Below are 17,345 nucleotides of genomic sequence, written 5' to 3'. Positions count from 1 at the left end.
AGGTGGTCCCGCGGGAGGCTCCCGGTCTTCATCCCCATTCTCCAGATGAGGTCACTGAGGCCCAGAGAAGCCAAGTGGCTCGCCCAGAGTTGGTGGAGCCGGGATTTGAACCCATCACCATCATCATCAATCGTATTTATTGAGCGCTTACTGTGTGCAGAGCACTGTACTGAGCGCTTGGGAAGTACAAATTGGCAACATCTAGAGACGGTCCCTACCCAACAGTGGGCTCACAGTCTAAAAGGGGGAGACAAAACCAAACATATTAACAAAATAAAATAAATAGAATAGATATGGACAAGTAAAATAAAACAAGTAAAACCCATGACCCCGGACTCCAGAGTAGACGTTGCTTACCGCGCAAATAATGAACGGTAAGAGAAGCGGCGTGGCTCAGTGGAAAAGAGCCCGGGCTTTGGAGTCAGAGGTCATGGGTTCAAATCCCAGCTCTACCAATTGTCAGCTGTGTGACTTTGGGCAAGTCACTTCACTTCTCTGGGCCTCAGTTACCTCATCTGTAAAATGGGGATGAAGACTGTGAGCCCCCGTGGGACCACCTGATCACTTTGTAACTTCCCCAGCGCTTAGAACAGTGCTTTGCACATAGTAAGAGCTTAATAAATGCCATCATTATTATTAATGAACGAGATGGCGGCCACCGGCCCTCATCAAAATAACCGTCATTCATTCCTTCACTCGGTCGCATTTACTGAGCGCTTCCCGTGCGCAGAGCGCTGTACTGAGCGCTCGGGAAGTACAAGTCGGCAACATCTAGAGACGGCCCCGACCCGCCAGCGGGCTCACGGTCTAGAAATGTCTTTCCACAATCAATCAATCAATCAATCAATCGTATTTATTGAGCGCTTACTGTGTGCAGAGCACTGTACTAAGTGCTTGGGAAGGACAAGTCGGCAACACAACAGATTCCACAAGATATATCTGTATATATGTCTGTACATATTTATTACTCTATTTATTTATTTATTTATTTATTTTACTTGTACATATCTATTCTATTTATTTTATTTTGTGAATATGTTTTGTTTTGTTCTCTGTCTCCCCCTTCTAGACTGTGAGCCCACTGTTGGGTAGGGACCGTCTCTAGATGTTGCCAACTTGGACTTCCCAAGCGCTTAGTCCAGTGCTCTGCACACAGTAAGCGCTCAATAAATACGATTGATTGATTGATTGTTTGATTCCCATTGCACGACCCTCAAAATCTGAGCCTGCATCTGTCTATTTTCCATCAATCAATCAGTCGTATTTATTGAGCGCTTACCCCCTTCCCCTCGTCCCCCTCTCCGTCCCCCCATCTTACCTCCTTCCCTTCCCCACAGCACCTGTACATATGTATATGTTTGTACATATTTATTACTCTACTTATTTATTTATTGATTGATTTTACTTGTACATATCTATTCTATTTATTTTATTTTGTTAGCATGTTTGGTTTTTTTTTGTTCTCTGCCTCCCCCTTTTAGACTGTGAGCCCACTGTTGGGTAGGGACTGTCTCTATATGTTGCCAACTTGGACTTCCCAAGCGCTTAGTACAGTGCTCTGCACACACTATGTGCTCAATAAATACAATTGATTGATTGATTGATTGATTGATTAGTACAGTGCTCCGCCCGCAGTGAGCGCTCAATAAATACGATTGAATGGGTAGGGACCATCTCCAGATGTTGCCAACTTGGACTTCCCAAGCGCTTAGTACAGTGCCCTGCACACAGTAATAATAATAATAATAATAATAATGGCATTTATTAAGCGCTTACTATGTGCCAAGCACTGTTCTAAGCGCCCGGGAGGTGACAAGGTGAACAGGTGGTCCCACGTGGAGCACCCAGTCTTCACCCCCGTTTCCCAGATGAGGGAACCGAGGCCCAGAGAAGTGAAGTGACTCGCCCAAAGTCACCCAGCTGCCAGGCGGCGGAGCCGGGATTTGAACCCACGACCTCGGACCCTTTCCACCGAGCCACGCCGCTTCCCTAGTAAATCGGTAAAATCCGACCGGATGAATGAGCGGAAGAACGACCTCGACCGTGAAATAACGTGGAGCGGAGGAGGCCGAAGGGGGGGGGAAAAAGTCGCTCCGGACGTCGACGCGCCGGTGGTTTTCCTCGGCGGCGATTCCCCCTTTTCCCGTTTTTTTTTGGCGCGTCCGTTTAGGTTCAGGAATTCATCCTGACCGACGAGGAAGAAGCCATCAGGGCGAACCTCACCTACAACGAGCCCTTACCGCCGGAAGCGCTCGATCCCGTGGTTTCCGAGTGGTGGCACGCGGAACCGATACGGTGAGGCGAGTTTCCGCGCCCGTAGCCTTTCGGATGCTGTGGATTCCCCAAATGACACCCCATCGGTGCATTATTATTATCATTATTATTAATAATAATTAATTGTTATATTATATATAATATATTAATTATTATATTAATAATAATGATAATAATAATGGCATGGATTAAGCGCTTCCTGTGCTTAATGATAATAATAATGATGATGATGATGGCATGGATTAAGCGCTTCCTGTGCTTAACAATGATAATAATCATAATAATAATGATGGCATGGATTAGGCGCTTCCTCTGCTTAACAATAATAATAATAATAATGATGGCATGGATTAGGCGCTTCCTCTGCTTAACAATAATAATAATAATAATGATGGCATGGATTAAGCGCTTCCTGTGCTTAACAATAATAATAATAATAATAATAATAATAATAATGATGGCATGGATTAAGCGCTTCCTGTGCTTAACAATAATAATAATGATGATGGCATTAAGTGCTTCCTGTGCTTAACAATAATAATAATAATAATAATAATTATGATGATGGCATGGATTAAGCACTTCCTGTGCTTAACAATAATAATGATAATAATAATAATAATAATAATAATAATAATAATAATAATAATAATGGCATGGATTAAGCACTTCCTGTGCTTAACAATAATAATAATAATAATAATAATAATGATGATGATGGCATGGATTAAGCACTTCCTGTGCTTAACAGTACTAATAATCATAATGATAATGATGGCATGGATTAAGCGCTTCCTGTGCTTAACAATAATAATAATGATGATGGCATTGATTATGCGCTTCCTGTGCTTAACAATAGTAATAATAATGATGATGATGGCATGGATTAAGCGCTTCCTGTGCTTAACAATAATAATAATGATGATGATGATGATGGCATGGATTAAGCGCTTTCTGTGCTTAGCAATAATAATAATCATAATGATAATGATGGCATGGATTAAGCGCTTCCTGTGCTTAACAATGATAATAATAAGAATGATGATGGCATTGATTAAGCCCTTCCTGTGCTTAGCAATAATAATAATAATAATGATGATGATGGCATGGATTAAGCACTTCCTGTGCTTAACAATAATAATAATAATAATAATGGCATGGATTAAGTGCTTCCTGTGCTTAACAATAATAATAATGATGGCATGGATTAAGCGCTTCCTGTGCCTAACAATAATAATAATAATAATAATAATAATAATAATAATAATAATAATGATGGCATTGATTAAGCGCTTCCTGTGCTTAACAATAATAATAATAATGATAATGATGGCATGGATTAAGCGCTTCCTGTGCTTAACAATAATAATAATAATAATGATGGCATGGATTAAGCGCTTCCTGTGCTTAACAATAATAATAATAATAATGATGATGGCATGGATTAAGTGCTTCCTGTGCTTACCAATAATAATAATAATAGTGATGGCATGGATTCAGCGCTTCCTGTGCTTAACAATAATAACAATAATAATAATGATGGCATGGATTAAGCGCTTCCTGTGCTTAGCAATAATAATAATAATAACAATAATAATGATGGCATGGATTAAGCGCTTCCTGTGCTTAACAATAATAATAATAATAATGATGGCATGGATTAAGCGCTTCCTGTGCTTACAAATAATAATAATAATAATGATGATGGCATGGATTAAGTGCTTTCTGTGCTTACCAATAATAATAATAATAATAATAATAATGATGGCATGGATTAAGTGCTTCCTGTGCTTAACAATAATAATAATAATAATGATGATGGCATGGATTAAGTGCTTCCTGTGCTTAACAATAATAATAATAATAATGATGATGGCATGGATTAAGCGCTTCCTGTGCTTAACAATAATAGTAATAATAATGATGATGGCATGGATTAAGCGCTTCCTGTGCTTACCAATAATAATAATAATAATGATGGCATGGATTAAGCGCTTTCTGTGCTTACCAATAATAATAATAATAATGATGGCATGGATTAAGCGCTTTCTGTGCTTACCAATAACAATAATAATGATAATGATGGCATGGATTAAGCGCCTCCTGTGCTTACCAATAATAATAAATAATAATGATGGCATGGATTAAGCGCTTCCTGTGCTTACCAATAATGATAATAATAATGATGGCATGGATTAAGCGCTTCCTGTGCTTAACAATAATAATAATAATAATGATGGCATGGATTAAGCGCTTCCTGTGCTTAACAATAATAATAATCATAATGATAATGATGGCATGGATTAAGCGCTTCCTGTGCTTAACAATAATAATAATAATAATGATGGCATGGATTAAGCGCTTCCTGTGCTTAACAATAATAATAATAATAATGATGGCATGGATTAAGCGCTTCCTGTGCTTAACAACAATAACAATAATAATAATAATAATAATAATAATAATAATAATGGCATTGATTAAGCGCTTCCTGCGCGCCAGGCACTGTTCTAAATTCCGATTATGGCCAGAATAATCGACTTCGGGACGGGAAAAATCCGCCATTTAAAGGGCGCCCGAGCTCTCGAAGTCAACCAGTCGGATTTATTGAGCGCTTACTGTGTGCAGAGCGCTGTACTAAGCGCTCGGGAAGTCCAAGTTGGGTACATAGAGGGACGGTCCCTACCCGACAGCGGGCTACCGAAAGTACTCCAGGCCGCCGACTGATTTCGGCGTCGGTTCGGCGCGGGGCGACGGGGAAAGGCCACGGCCATTCGTTCGGACGGGGTCCCCGTTTCCCGTCGTATTTATTGAGCGCCCGCCGTGCGCCGGGTCGAGGAGACTGAGGCCTGGAGAAGTTAAGCGACCTGCCCGGGGTCGGGATTAGAACCCAGGCCCTCGGCTCCCTCCACCGGGCCACGCTGCCCCGTTGTGTTCGGTTCCGCGAAATGGGCCTTCTGTTCTGTTTCTTTTGTGAGTGCGTTTGGTTTTGTTCTCCGTCTTTTAGACCGTAAGCCCGCTGTCGGGTAGGGACCGTCTCTAGATGTTGCCAACTTGGACTTCCCAAGCGCTCAGTACAGCGCTCCGCACCCAGGAAGCGCTCAATAAATACGACCGCTTGACGGCTGGACGGCGCGCGACTTGGACGGGCCCATCGGATTGACGACGCCGCCGCCATCGTCCAAGTTGCGCGCCGTCCAACCGTCCTCAGAGGTATCCCCGCCGGCGGCTCTCCCTACTCCTCGGTGCCTCGGTTTCCCCGCCCGGCTGAGGGGAAGACCGGGAGCCCCACGGCGGGCGACGGGATGCGTGTCTTTCCCGCCCAGGTCCACGGGATTTATCCTGGACGGGTTCCCCCGGACTTCCGAGGAGGTGCGGTTCCTCGCCGAGCGGGGCCTGTGCCCGGACGCCGCCGTGATCCTCCAGGTCCAAGAGGGAGACGTTTCCGCCCGGCTCCTGCCTCCCTCTCTCCAGAAGTGGAAGGAGAAGAGGATGAGGAAGGCCGAACGAGCGCAGAGGATTAAAGACTTGAAGGCCCAAATCCGAGTAGGTGCCCATTCCCGCCGACGGCGGCGAAATCTCCGGCGACGGCCGGCGCGTTCCGGAGCGCGGTTCCCGTTTCCCGACCCACGGTTTCCTGATTTACGGGATAATAGTAATGACAGTGATGGTATTCGTTAAAGCGCTTACTATGTGCCAAGCACTGTTCTAAGCGCCGGGGGAGATACGAGGTGATCAGGTTGTCCCACGTGGGGCTCACAGTCTTAGTCCCCGTTTTACAGATGAGGGAACTGAGGCCCAGAGGAGTGAAGTGACTTGCCCAGAGTCGCACAGCTGGCAAGTGGCAGAGCTAGTGATGAGGAGGATGACGGCGTGTCTTATGCCGATGATTGAAATTGATATTAGAAATTAGTGAGATGATGATGATGATGATGATGGTGGCACTTATTAAGCGCTTACTACGTGCCAAGCGCTGTCTAAGCGCTGGAGGGGATACCAAATACAATACATATTTTGCACATATTTATTACTCTATTTATTTTACTTGTACATATCTATTCTATTGATTTTATTTGGTTACTTATTAAGCGCTTACTACGTGCCAAGCGCTGTCTAAGCGCTGGAGGGGATACCAAATACAATATGTATTTTGCACATATTTATTACTCTATTTATTTATTTTACTTGTACATATCTAGTCTATTGATTTTATTTTGTTACTTATTAAGCGCTTACTACGTGCCAAGCACTGTTCTAAGCGCTGGAGGGGATACCAAATACAATATGTATTTTGTACATATTTATTACTCTATTTATTTTACTTGTACATATCTATTCTATTGATTTTATTTTGTTACTTATTAAGCGCTTACTATGTGCCAAGCACTGTCTAAGCGCTGGAGGGGATACCAAATACAATATGTATTTTGTACATATTTATTACTCTATTTATTTATTTTACTTGTACATATCTAGTCTATTGATTTTATTTTGTTACTTAGTAAGCGCTTACTACGTGCCAAGCACTGTTCTAAGCGCTGGAGGGGATACCAAATACAATATGTATTTTGTACATATTTATTACTCTATTTATTTTACTTGTACATATCTATTCTATTGATTTTATTTTGTTACTTATTAAGCGCTTACTATGTGCCAAGCACTGTCTAAGCGCTGGAGGGGATACCAAATACAATATGTATTTTGTACATATTTATTACTCGATTTATTTATTTTACTTGTACATATCTATTCTATTGATTTTATTTGGTTACTTAGTAAGCGCTTACTACGTGCCAAGCACTGTTCTAAGCGCTGGAGGGGATACCAAATACAATACATATTTTGCACATATTTATTACTCTATTTATTTATTTTACTTGTACAAATCTATTCTATTGATTTTATTTGGTTACTTAGTAAGCGCTTACTACGTGCCAAGCGCCGTCTAAGCGCTGGAGGGGATACCAAATACAATATGTATTTTGTACATATTTATTACTCTATTGTACTTGTACATATCTATTCTACTGATTTTATTTGGTTACTTATTAAGCGCTTACTACGTGCCAAGCGCCGTCTAAGCGCTGGAGGGGATACCAAATACAGTATGTATTTTGTACATATTTATTACTCTATTTTACTTGTACATATCTATTCTATTGATTTTATTTGGTTACTTATTAAGCGCTTACTACGTGCCAAGCACTGTTCAAAGCGCTGGAGGGGATACCAAATACAATATGTATTTTGTACATATTTATTACTCTATTTTACTTGTACATATCTATTCTATTGATTTTATTTTGTTACTTAGTAAGCGCTTACTACGTGCCAAGCACTGTTCTAAGCGCTGGAGGGCATACCAAATACAATATGTATTTTGTACATATTTATTACTCTATTGTACTTGTACATATCTATTCAATTGATTTTATTTGGTTACTTATTAAGCGCTTACTACGTGCCAAGCACTGTTCTAAGCACTGGAGGGGATACAAAATACAATATGTATTTTGTACATATTTATTACTCTATTTATTTTACTTGTACATATCTATTCTATTGATTTTATTTGGTTACGTATTAAGTGCTTACTACGTGCCAAGCACTGTTCTAAGCGCTGGAGGGGATACCAAATACAATATGTATTTTGTACATATTTATTACTCTATTTTACTTGTACATATCTATTCTATTGATTTTATTTTGTTACTTATTAAGCGCTTACTACGTGCCAAGCACTGTCTAAACGCTGGAGGGGATACCAAATACAATATGTATTTTGTACATATTTATTACTCTATTTATTTATTTTACTTGTACATATCTATTCTATTGATTTTATTTGGTTACGTATTAAGCGCTTACTACGTGCCAAGCGCTGTCTAAGCGCTGGAGGGGATACCAAATACAATATGTATTTTGTACATATTTATTACTCTATTGTACTTGTACATATCTATTCTATTGATTTTATTTGGTTACTTATTAAGCGCTTACTACGTGCCAAGCACTGTCTAAGCGCTGGAGGGGATAACAAATACAATACATATTTTGTACATATTTATTACTCTATTTATTTATTTTACTTGTACATATCCATTATATTGATTTTATTTGGTTACTTATTAAGCGCTTACTACGTGCCAAGCACTGTCTAAGCGCTGGAGGGGATACCAAATACAATATGTATTTTGTACATATTTATTACTCTATTTATTTATTTTACTTGTACATATCTATTCTATTGATTTTATTTTGTTACTTAGTAAGCGCTTACTACGTGCCAAGCGCTGTCTAAGCGCTGGAGGGGATACCAAATACAATACGTATTTTGTACATATTTATTACTCTATTTATTTTACTTGTACATATCTATTCTATTGATTTTATTTCGTTACTTATTAAGCGCTTACTACGTGCCAAGCGCTGTCTAAGCGCTGGAGGGGATACCAAATACAATACGTATTTTGTACATATTTATTACTCTATTTATTTTACTTGTACATATCTATTCTATTGATTTTATTTCGTTACTTATTAAGCGCTTACTACGTGCCAAGCACTGTTCTAAGCGCTGGAGGGCATACCAAATACAATATGCATTTTGTACATATTTATTACTCTATTGTACTTGTACATATCTATTCAATTGATTTTATTTGGTCACTTATTAAGCACTTACTACGTGCCAAGCGCTGTCTAAGTGCTGGAGGGGATACCAAATACGATATGTATTTTGTACATATTTATTACTGTATTTATTTTACTTGTACATATCTATTCTATTGATTTTATTTGGTTACTTAGTAAGCGCTTACTATGTGCCAAGCGCCGTCTAAGCGCTGGAGGGGATACCAAATACAATATGTATTTTGTACATATTTATTACTGTATTTATTTTACTTGTACATATCTATTCTATTGATTTTATTTGGTTACTAATTAAGCGCTTACTACGTGCCAAGCGCTGTCTAAGCGCTGGAGGGGATACCAAATACAATACGTATTTTGTACATATTTATTACTCTATTTTACTTGTACATATCTATTCTATTGATTTTATTTTGTTACTTAGTAAGCGCTTACTACGTGCCAAGCGCTGTCTAAGCGCTGGAGGGGATACCAAATACAATACGTATTTTGTACATATTTATTACTCTATTTTACTTGTACATATCTATTCTATTGATTTTATTTGGTTACTTATTAAGCGCTTACTACGTGCCAAGCGCCGTCTAAGCGCTGGAGGGGATACCAAATACAGTATGTATTTTGTACATATTTATTACTCTATTTTACTTGTACATATCTATTCTATTGATTTTATTTCGTTACTTATTAAGCGCTTACTACGTGCCAAGCACTGTTCTAAGCGCTGGAGGGCATACCAAATACAATATGTATTTTGTACATATTTATTACTCTATTGTACTTGTACATATCTATTCAATTGATTTTATTTGGTTACTTATTAAGCGCTTACTACGTGCCAAGCACTGTTCTAAGCGCTGGAGGGGATACAAAATACAATATGTATTTTGTACATATTTATTACTCTATTTATTTTACTTGTACATATCTATTCTATTGATTTTATTTGGTTACGTATTAAGTGCTTACTACGTGCCAAGCACTGTTCTAAGCGCTGGAGGGGATACCAAATACAATATGTATTTTGTACATATTTATTACTCTATTTTACTTGTACATATCTATTCTATTGATTTTATTTTGTTACTTATTAAGCGCTTACTACGTGCCAAGCACTGTCTAAGCGCTGGAGGGGATACAAAATACAATACGTATTTTGCACATATTTATTGCTCTATTTATTTATTTTACTTGTACATATCTATTCTGTTGATTTTATTTGGTTACTTATTAAGCGCTTACTACGTGCCAAGCACTGTTGTAAGCGCTGGAGGGGATACCAAATACAATACGTATTTTGCACATATTTATTACTCTATTTATTTTACTTGTACATGTCTATTCTATTGATTTTATTTTGTTACTTATTAAGCGCTTACTACGTGCCAAGCGCTGTCTAAGCGCTGGAGGGCATACCAAATACAATATGTATTTTGTACATATTTATTACTCTATTTTACTTGTACATATCTATTCTATTGATTTTATTTGGTTACTTATTAAGCGCTTACTACGTGCCAAGCACTGTTCTAAGCGACACAGTAAGCGCTCAATAAATACGAGTGATCGATTGATTGGCGGGGATACAAGGTGATCAGGTGGTCCCACGTGCTGTGCACATAGTCAGCGCTTAATAAACGCCATCATCGTCATCATCTATTGAGCGTTTCCTGGGGGGTAGAGCGCTGTACTAAGCGCCTAACAGGGTGCAATACAGTCAAATAGCTGGAGATTATTTAGACTGTGAGCCCGCTGTCGGGTAGGGACCGTCTCTAGATGTTGCCAACTTGGACTTCCCGAGCGCTTAGTACAGTGCTCTGCCCACAGTGAGCGCTCAATAAATACGATTGATTGATTGATTGATTATCCCAAATCACAATCTTCTTAGGGAGGAGAGGGAAAATGGATGTTCAAATCAATGACAGACGGTCGAGAAGCAGCGTGGCCAGCGGAAAGGGCCCGGGCTTTGGAGTCAGAGGTCATGGGTTCGAATCCCGGCTCCGCCAACCGTCGGCCGCATCTCGATTCCCTCCAACATAGAGGAAAAAAAGTATTTTCTCAAGCGTTAACGGAGACAGAGAATCTCCGTTAATTATTATTAATAAATAACTTATTAATTACTTGTTAATTCTGCATCTACCGAAAGATACAGAATCATCTAATAATAATAATAATGAATAAGTTAATTATTAATTCTGTATCTACAGAAAGATAGACCTTGCAAGAGTCTTAATCGCCGTATCATTTGGGATGAACACGGAAATTTGGGCCACGTCCAATGTTTGGTCCGCGGAGGCCGTTGGGTTTCTTTGGCCCAGCGCTTAGAACGGTGCTTCGCACGTAGTAAGCGCCTAATAAATGCCATCATTACTATTATATTAATATATTATTATTATTGTTCTTTCAACAGGATGATTTGATCTCTAAAAGGAGAGCGGAACTCGTGGCGGAGCAGGAGAGGAAGAGGAAACCGGAGGTGAGAGAACGAAGCCCTTCGATTTGCTTTGCGCCGTATCCTCAGTAGCTTCTACTAGAATCGTAAATAATGACGGTATCTGTTAGGCGCTTACTATGTGCCAAGCACTGTTCTAAGCGCTGGGGGTGATGGTACAACAATAATAATAATGATAATGACATTTATTCAGCGCTTACTATGTGCCAAGCACTGTTCTAAGCGCTGGGGGAGATACAATAATCCTAATAATAATGATGGCGATGGTATCCGTTAAGCGCTTACTATGTGCCGAGCACTGTTCTAAGCGCTGGGGGAGATACAATAATAATAATAATAATAATAATAATAATGGGTATTTATTAAGCGCTTACTATGTGCCAAGCACTGTTCCAAGCGCTGGGGGAGATACAATAATCCTAATAATAATGATGGCGATGGTATCCGTTAAGCGCTTACTATGTGCCGAGCACTGTTCTAAGCGCTGGGGGAGATACAATAATAATAATAATAATAATAATAATAATAATAATAATAATGGGTATTTATTAAGCGCTTACTATGTGCCAAGCACTGTTCTAAGCGCTGGGGGAGATACAATAATCCTAATAATAATGATGACGATGGTATCCGTTAAGCGCTTACTATGTGCCGAGCACTGTTCTAAGCGCTGGGGGAGATACAATAATAATAATAATAATAATAATAATAATAATAATAATGATAATGGGTATTTATTAAGCGCTTACTATGTGCCAAGCACTGTTCTAAGCGCTGGGGGAGATACAATAATCCTAATAATAATGATGACGATGGTATCCGTTAAGCGCTTACTATGTGCCAAGCACTGTTCTAAGCGCTGGGGGAGATACAATAATAATAATAATAATGATAATAATAATAATAATGGTAATAATAATAATAATAATAATAATGGCATTTATTAAGTGCTTACTATGTGCCAAGCACTGTTCTAAGCGCTGGGGGAGATACAATAATAATAATAATGATGATGATGATGGTATCTAAGCGCTTACTATGTGCCAAGCACTGTTCTAAGCGTTGGGGGAGATACAATAATAATAATGATGGTGATGATGGTATCTGTTAAGCGCTTATTATGTGCCAAGCACTGTTCTAAGCGCTGGGGGAGATACAATAATAATAATAATAATAATAATGGCATTTATTAAGTGCTTACTATGTGCCAAGCACTGTTCTAAGCGCTGGGGGAGATACAATAATAATAATAATAATAATAATGACGATGGTATCTGTTAAGCGCTTACTATGTGCCAAGCACTGTTCTAAGCACTGGGGGAGATACAATAATAATAATAATAATAATGACGATGGTATCTGTTAAGCACTTATTATGTGCCAAGCACTGTTCTAAGCGCTGGGGGAGATACAATAATAATAGTAATAATAATAATGATGATGATGATGGTATCTGTTAAGCGCTTATTATGTGCCAAGCACTGTTCTAAGCGCTGGGGGAGATACAATAATAATAGTAATAATAATAATGATGATGATGATGGTATCTGTTAAGCGCTTACTATGTGCCAAGCACTGTTCTAAGCGCTGAGGGAGATACCATAATAATAATAATAATAATGATGACGATGGTATCTTTTAAGCGCTTACTATGTGCCGAGCACTGTTCTAAGCGCTGGGGGAGATATAATAATAATAATAATAATAATAATAATAATAATAGCATTTATTAAGTGCTTACTATGTGCCAAGCACTGTTCTAAGCGCTGGGGGAGATACAATAATCCTAATAATAATGATGACGATGGTATCCGTTAAGCGCTTACTATGTGCCGAGCACTGTTCTAAGCGCTGGGGGAGATACAATAATAATAATAATAATAATAATAATAATAATAATAATGATAATGGGTATTTATTAAGCGCTTACTATGTGCCAAGCACTGTTCTAAGCGCTGGGGGAGATACAATAATCCTAATAATAATGATGACGATGGTATCCGTTAAGCGCTTACTATGTGCCAAGCACTGTTCTAAGCGCTGGGGGAGATACAATAATAATAATAATAATGATAATAATAATAATAATGGTAATAATAATAATAATAATAATAATGGCATTTATTAAGTGCTTACTATGTGCCAAGCACTGTTCTAAGCGCTGGGGGAGATACAATAATAATAATAATGATGATGATGATGGTATCTAAGCGCTTACTATGTGCCAAGCACTGTTCTAAGCGTTGGGGGAGATACAATAATAATAATGATGGTGATGATGGTATCTGTTAAGCGCTTATTATGTGCCAAGCACTGTTCTAAGCGCTGGGGGAGATACAATAATAATAATAATAATAATAATGGCATTTATTAAGTGCTTACTATGTGCCAAGCACTGTTCTAAGCGCTGGGGGAGATACAATAATAATAATAATAATAATAATGACGATGGTATCTGTTAAGCGCTTACTATGTGCCAAGCACTGTTCTAAGCACTGGGGGAGATACAATAATAATAATAATAATAATGACGATGGTATCTGTTAAGCACTTATTATGTGCCAAGCACTGTTCTAAGCGCTGGGGGAGATACAATAATAATAGTAATAATAATAATGATGATGATGATGGTATCTGTTAAGCGCTTATTATGTGCCAAGCACTGTTCTAAGCGCTGGGGGAGATACAATAATAATAGTAATAATAATAATGATGATGATGATGGTATCTGTTAAGCGCTTACTATGTGCCAAGCACTGTTCTAAGCGCTGAGGGAGATACCATAATAATAATAATAATAATGATGACGATGGTATCTTTTAAGCGCTTACTATGTGCCGAGCACTGTTCTAAGCGCTGGGGGAGATATAATAATAATAATAATAATAATAATAATAATAATAGCATTTATTAAGTGCTTACTATGTGCCAAGCACTGTTCTAAGCGCTGGGGGAGATACAATAATCATAATAATAATGATGACGATGGTATCCGTTAAGCGCTTACTATGTGCCGAGCACTGTTCTAAGCACTGGGGGAGATATAATAATAATAATAATAATAATAATAATAATAATGGCATTTATTAAGTGCTTACACTGTTCTAAGCGCTGGGGAGATACAACAATAATAATAATAATAATAATGATGATGATGTTGGTATCTGTTAAGCGCTTATTATGTGCCAAGCACTGTTCTAAGCGCTGGGGGAGATACAATAATCATAATAACGATGATGATGATGGTATCTGTTAAGCACTTACTATGTGCCAAGCACTGTTCTAAGCGTTGGGGGAGATACAATAATAATAATAATGATGATGATGGTATCTGTTAAGCGCTTATTATGTGCCAAGCACTGTTCTAAGCGCTGAGGGAGATACCATAATAATAATAATAATAATGATGACGATGGTATCTGTTAAGCGCTTACTATGTGCCAAGCACTGTTCTAAGCACTGGGGGAGATATAATAATAATAATAATAATAATAATAATAGCATTTATTAAGTGCTTACTATGTGCCAAGCACTGTTCTAAGCACTGGGGAGATACAATAATAATGATAATAATAATAATGATGGTATCTGTTAAGCGCTTACTATGTGCCAAGCACTGTTCTAAGCGCTGGGGGAGATACAATAATAATAATAATGATGACTATGGTATCCATTAAGCGCTTACTATGTGCCAAGCACTGCTCTAAGCGCTGGGGGAGATATAATAATAATAATAATAATAATAATAATAATAATGGCATTTATTAAGTGCTTACTATGTGCCAAGCACTGTTCTAAGCGCTGGGAAGATACAATAATAATAATAATAATAATAATAATAATAATGATGGTGTCTGTTAAGCGCTTATTATGTACCAAGCACTGTTCTAAGCACTGGGGGAGATGATACAATAATGATAATAATGATGATGATGATGGTATCTGTTAAGCGCTTACTATGTGCCAAGCACTGTTCTAATTGCTGGGGGAAATACAATAATAATAATAATGATGACGATGGTATCTGTTAAGCGCTTACTATGTGCCAATCACTGTTCTAAGTGCTGGGGGAGATGCAATAATAATAATAATAATGGCATTTATTAAGTGCTTACTATGTGCCAAGCACTGTTCTAAGCGCTGCGGGAGATACAATAATAATAATAATAATGATAATAATGATGATGGTATCTGTTAAGCGCTTACTATGTGCCAAGCACTGTTCTAATTGCTGGGGGAGATACAATAATAATAATAATAATAATAATAATAATGACGATGGTATCTGTTAAGCGCTTATTATGTGCCAAGCACTGTTCTAAGCGCTGAGGGAGATACAATAATAATAATAATAATGATGATGATGGTATCTGTTAAGCGCTTACTATGTGCCAAGCACTGTTCTAAGCGCTGGGGGAGATACAACAACAATAATAATAATAATGATAACAATAATAATAATAATGACGATGTTATCTGTTAAGCGCTTACCATGTGCCAAGCAATGTTCTAAGCGCTGGGGGAGATACAATAATAATAATGATAATAATATCTGTTCACTTGACTTGAAAATTTTCCCAGCGGGGCCAAGTTGCAGAGGGAAAGTTTTAACTGTTTTAACTGGAAAATGGCCGTTCCGTTTCCGGGCGAAAACGCCCGTACCTTAGGGAAGCAGCGCGCGTCTCCGCGGGAAGAGCCCCGCTTGGGGGTCGGAGGTCGTGGGTTCTAATCCCGCTCCTCAGCTGGGTGACTTGGGGCCTGTCACGTCACTTCTCCGGGCCTCAGTGACCCCATCTGGAAAATGGGGATGACCTGATGGCCTCGTGTCCTCCCCAGCGCTTAGCGCGTAATGATGATAATATTATTATCACCCCCATGACTACATCGTCCCGCTTTCCGGCTTTATTCCTTTTTAAAAGGCATCTTTCCTAGCCGATTCGACGGCTCTTCCCACCCTTACGCGACCTTTTCCCTTTTCAAAGACACTGTCGACAGGGAATAATAATAATAATAATAATGATGGCGTTTATTATACTATGTGCAAAGCACTGTTCTAAGCGCTGGGGAGGCGACAAGGTGATCAGGTGGTCCCACGGGGGGCTCGCAATCTTAATCCCCATTTTCCAGATGAGGGAACTGAGGCCCAGAGAAGTGACTTGCCCAGAGTCACCCAGCTGACAATTGGCGGAGCCGGGATTTGAACCCACGACCTCGGACTCCAAAGCCCGGGCTCTCTCCGCTGAGCCACGCGGCTTCTCCCCGACGGTCGCGTCGATGGCCGAAAACGCCTCCCCGCCATTAAAGTGACCTTTTCGCTTTTCAAAATTTCCCCGCCGGTCGCGTAGATGGCCGGAAAACGCCTCCCCGCCATTAAAGTGGCCTTTTCGCTTTTCAAAATTTTCCCGACGGTCGCGTCGATGGCCGGAAAACGCCTCCCCGCCATTAAAGTGACCTTTTCGCTTTTCAAAATTTTCCCGCCGGTCGCGTCGATGGCCGAAAACGCCTCCACGCCATTAAAGTGGCCTTTTCGCTGTTCAAAATTTTCCCGCCGGTCGCGTCGATGTCCGGAAAACGCCTCCCCGCCATTAAAGTGGCCTTTTTGCTGTTCAAAATTTTCCCGACGGTCGCGTCGATGGCCGAAAACGCCTCCCCGCCATTAAAGTGACCTTTTCGCTTCTCAAAATTTTCCCGACGGTCGCGTCGATGGCCGGAAAACGCCTCCCCGCCATTAAAGTGACCTTTTCGCTTTTCAAAATTTTCCCGACGGTCGCGTCGATGGCCGGAAAACGCCTCCCCGCCATTAAAGTGACCTTTTCGCTTTTCAAAATTTTCCCGACGGTCGCGTCGATGGCCGGAAAACGCCTCCCCGCCATTAAAGTGACCTTTTCGCTTTTCAAAATTTTCCCGACGGTCGCGTCGATGGCCGGAAAACGCCTCCCCGCCATTAAAGTGACCTTTTCGC

At 39.4% G+C, this 17,345-nt stretch overlaps 1 protein-coding gene across 1 annotated transcript in view; it reads left to right on the top strand.

The window, feature by feature from the left end:
- The window catches only part of AK9 (adenylate kinase 9), a 194,364-nt gene that overhangs the window by 122,119 nt on the left and 54,900 nt on the right, over window positions 1–17,345 (top strand). The window contains exons 24-26 of the mRNA XM_038761300.1: window positions 2,171–2,295; window positions 5,601–5,820; window positions 11,342–11,407. Of these exons, the coding sequence (XP_038617228.1) occupies window positions 2,171–2,295; window positions 5,601–5,820; window positions 11,342–11,407 (411 nt within the window). The remainder of the gene's footprint in view (window positions 1–2,170; window positions 2,296–5,600; window positions 5,821–11,341; window positions 11,408–17,345) is intronic.

The sequence above is a fragment of the Tachyglossus aculeatus genome, chromosome 19 (assembly GCF_015852505.1).
Source record: "Tachyglossus aculeatus isolate mTacAcu1 chromosome 19, mTacAcu1.pri, whole genome shotgun sequence".
Lineage (NCBI taxonomy): Eukaryota > Metazoa > Chordata > Mammalia > Monotremata > Tachyglossidae > Tachyglossus > Tachyglossus aculeatus.
This window is presented reverse-complemented; position numbering and strand designations above follow the sequence as displayed.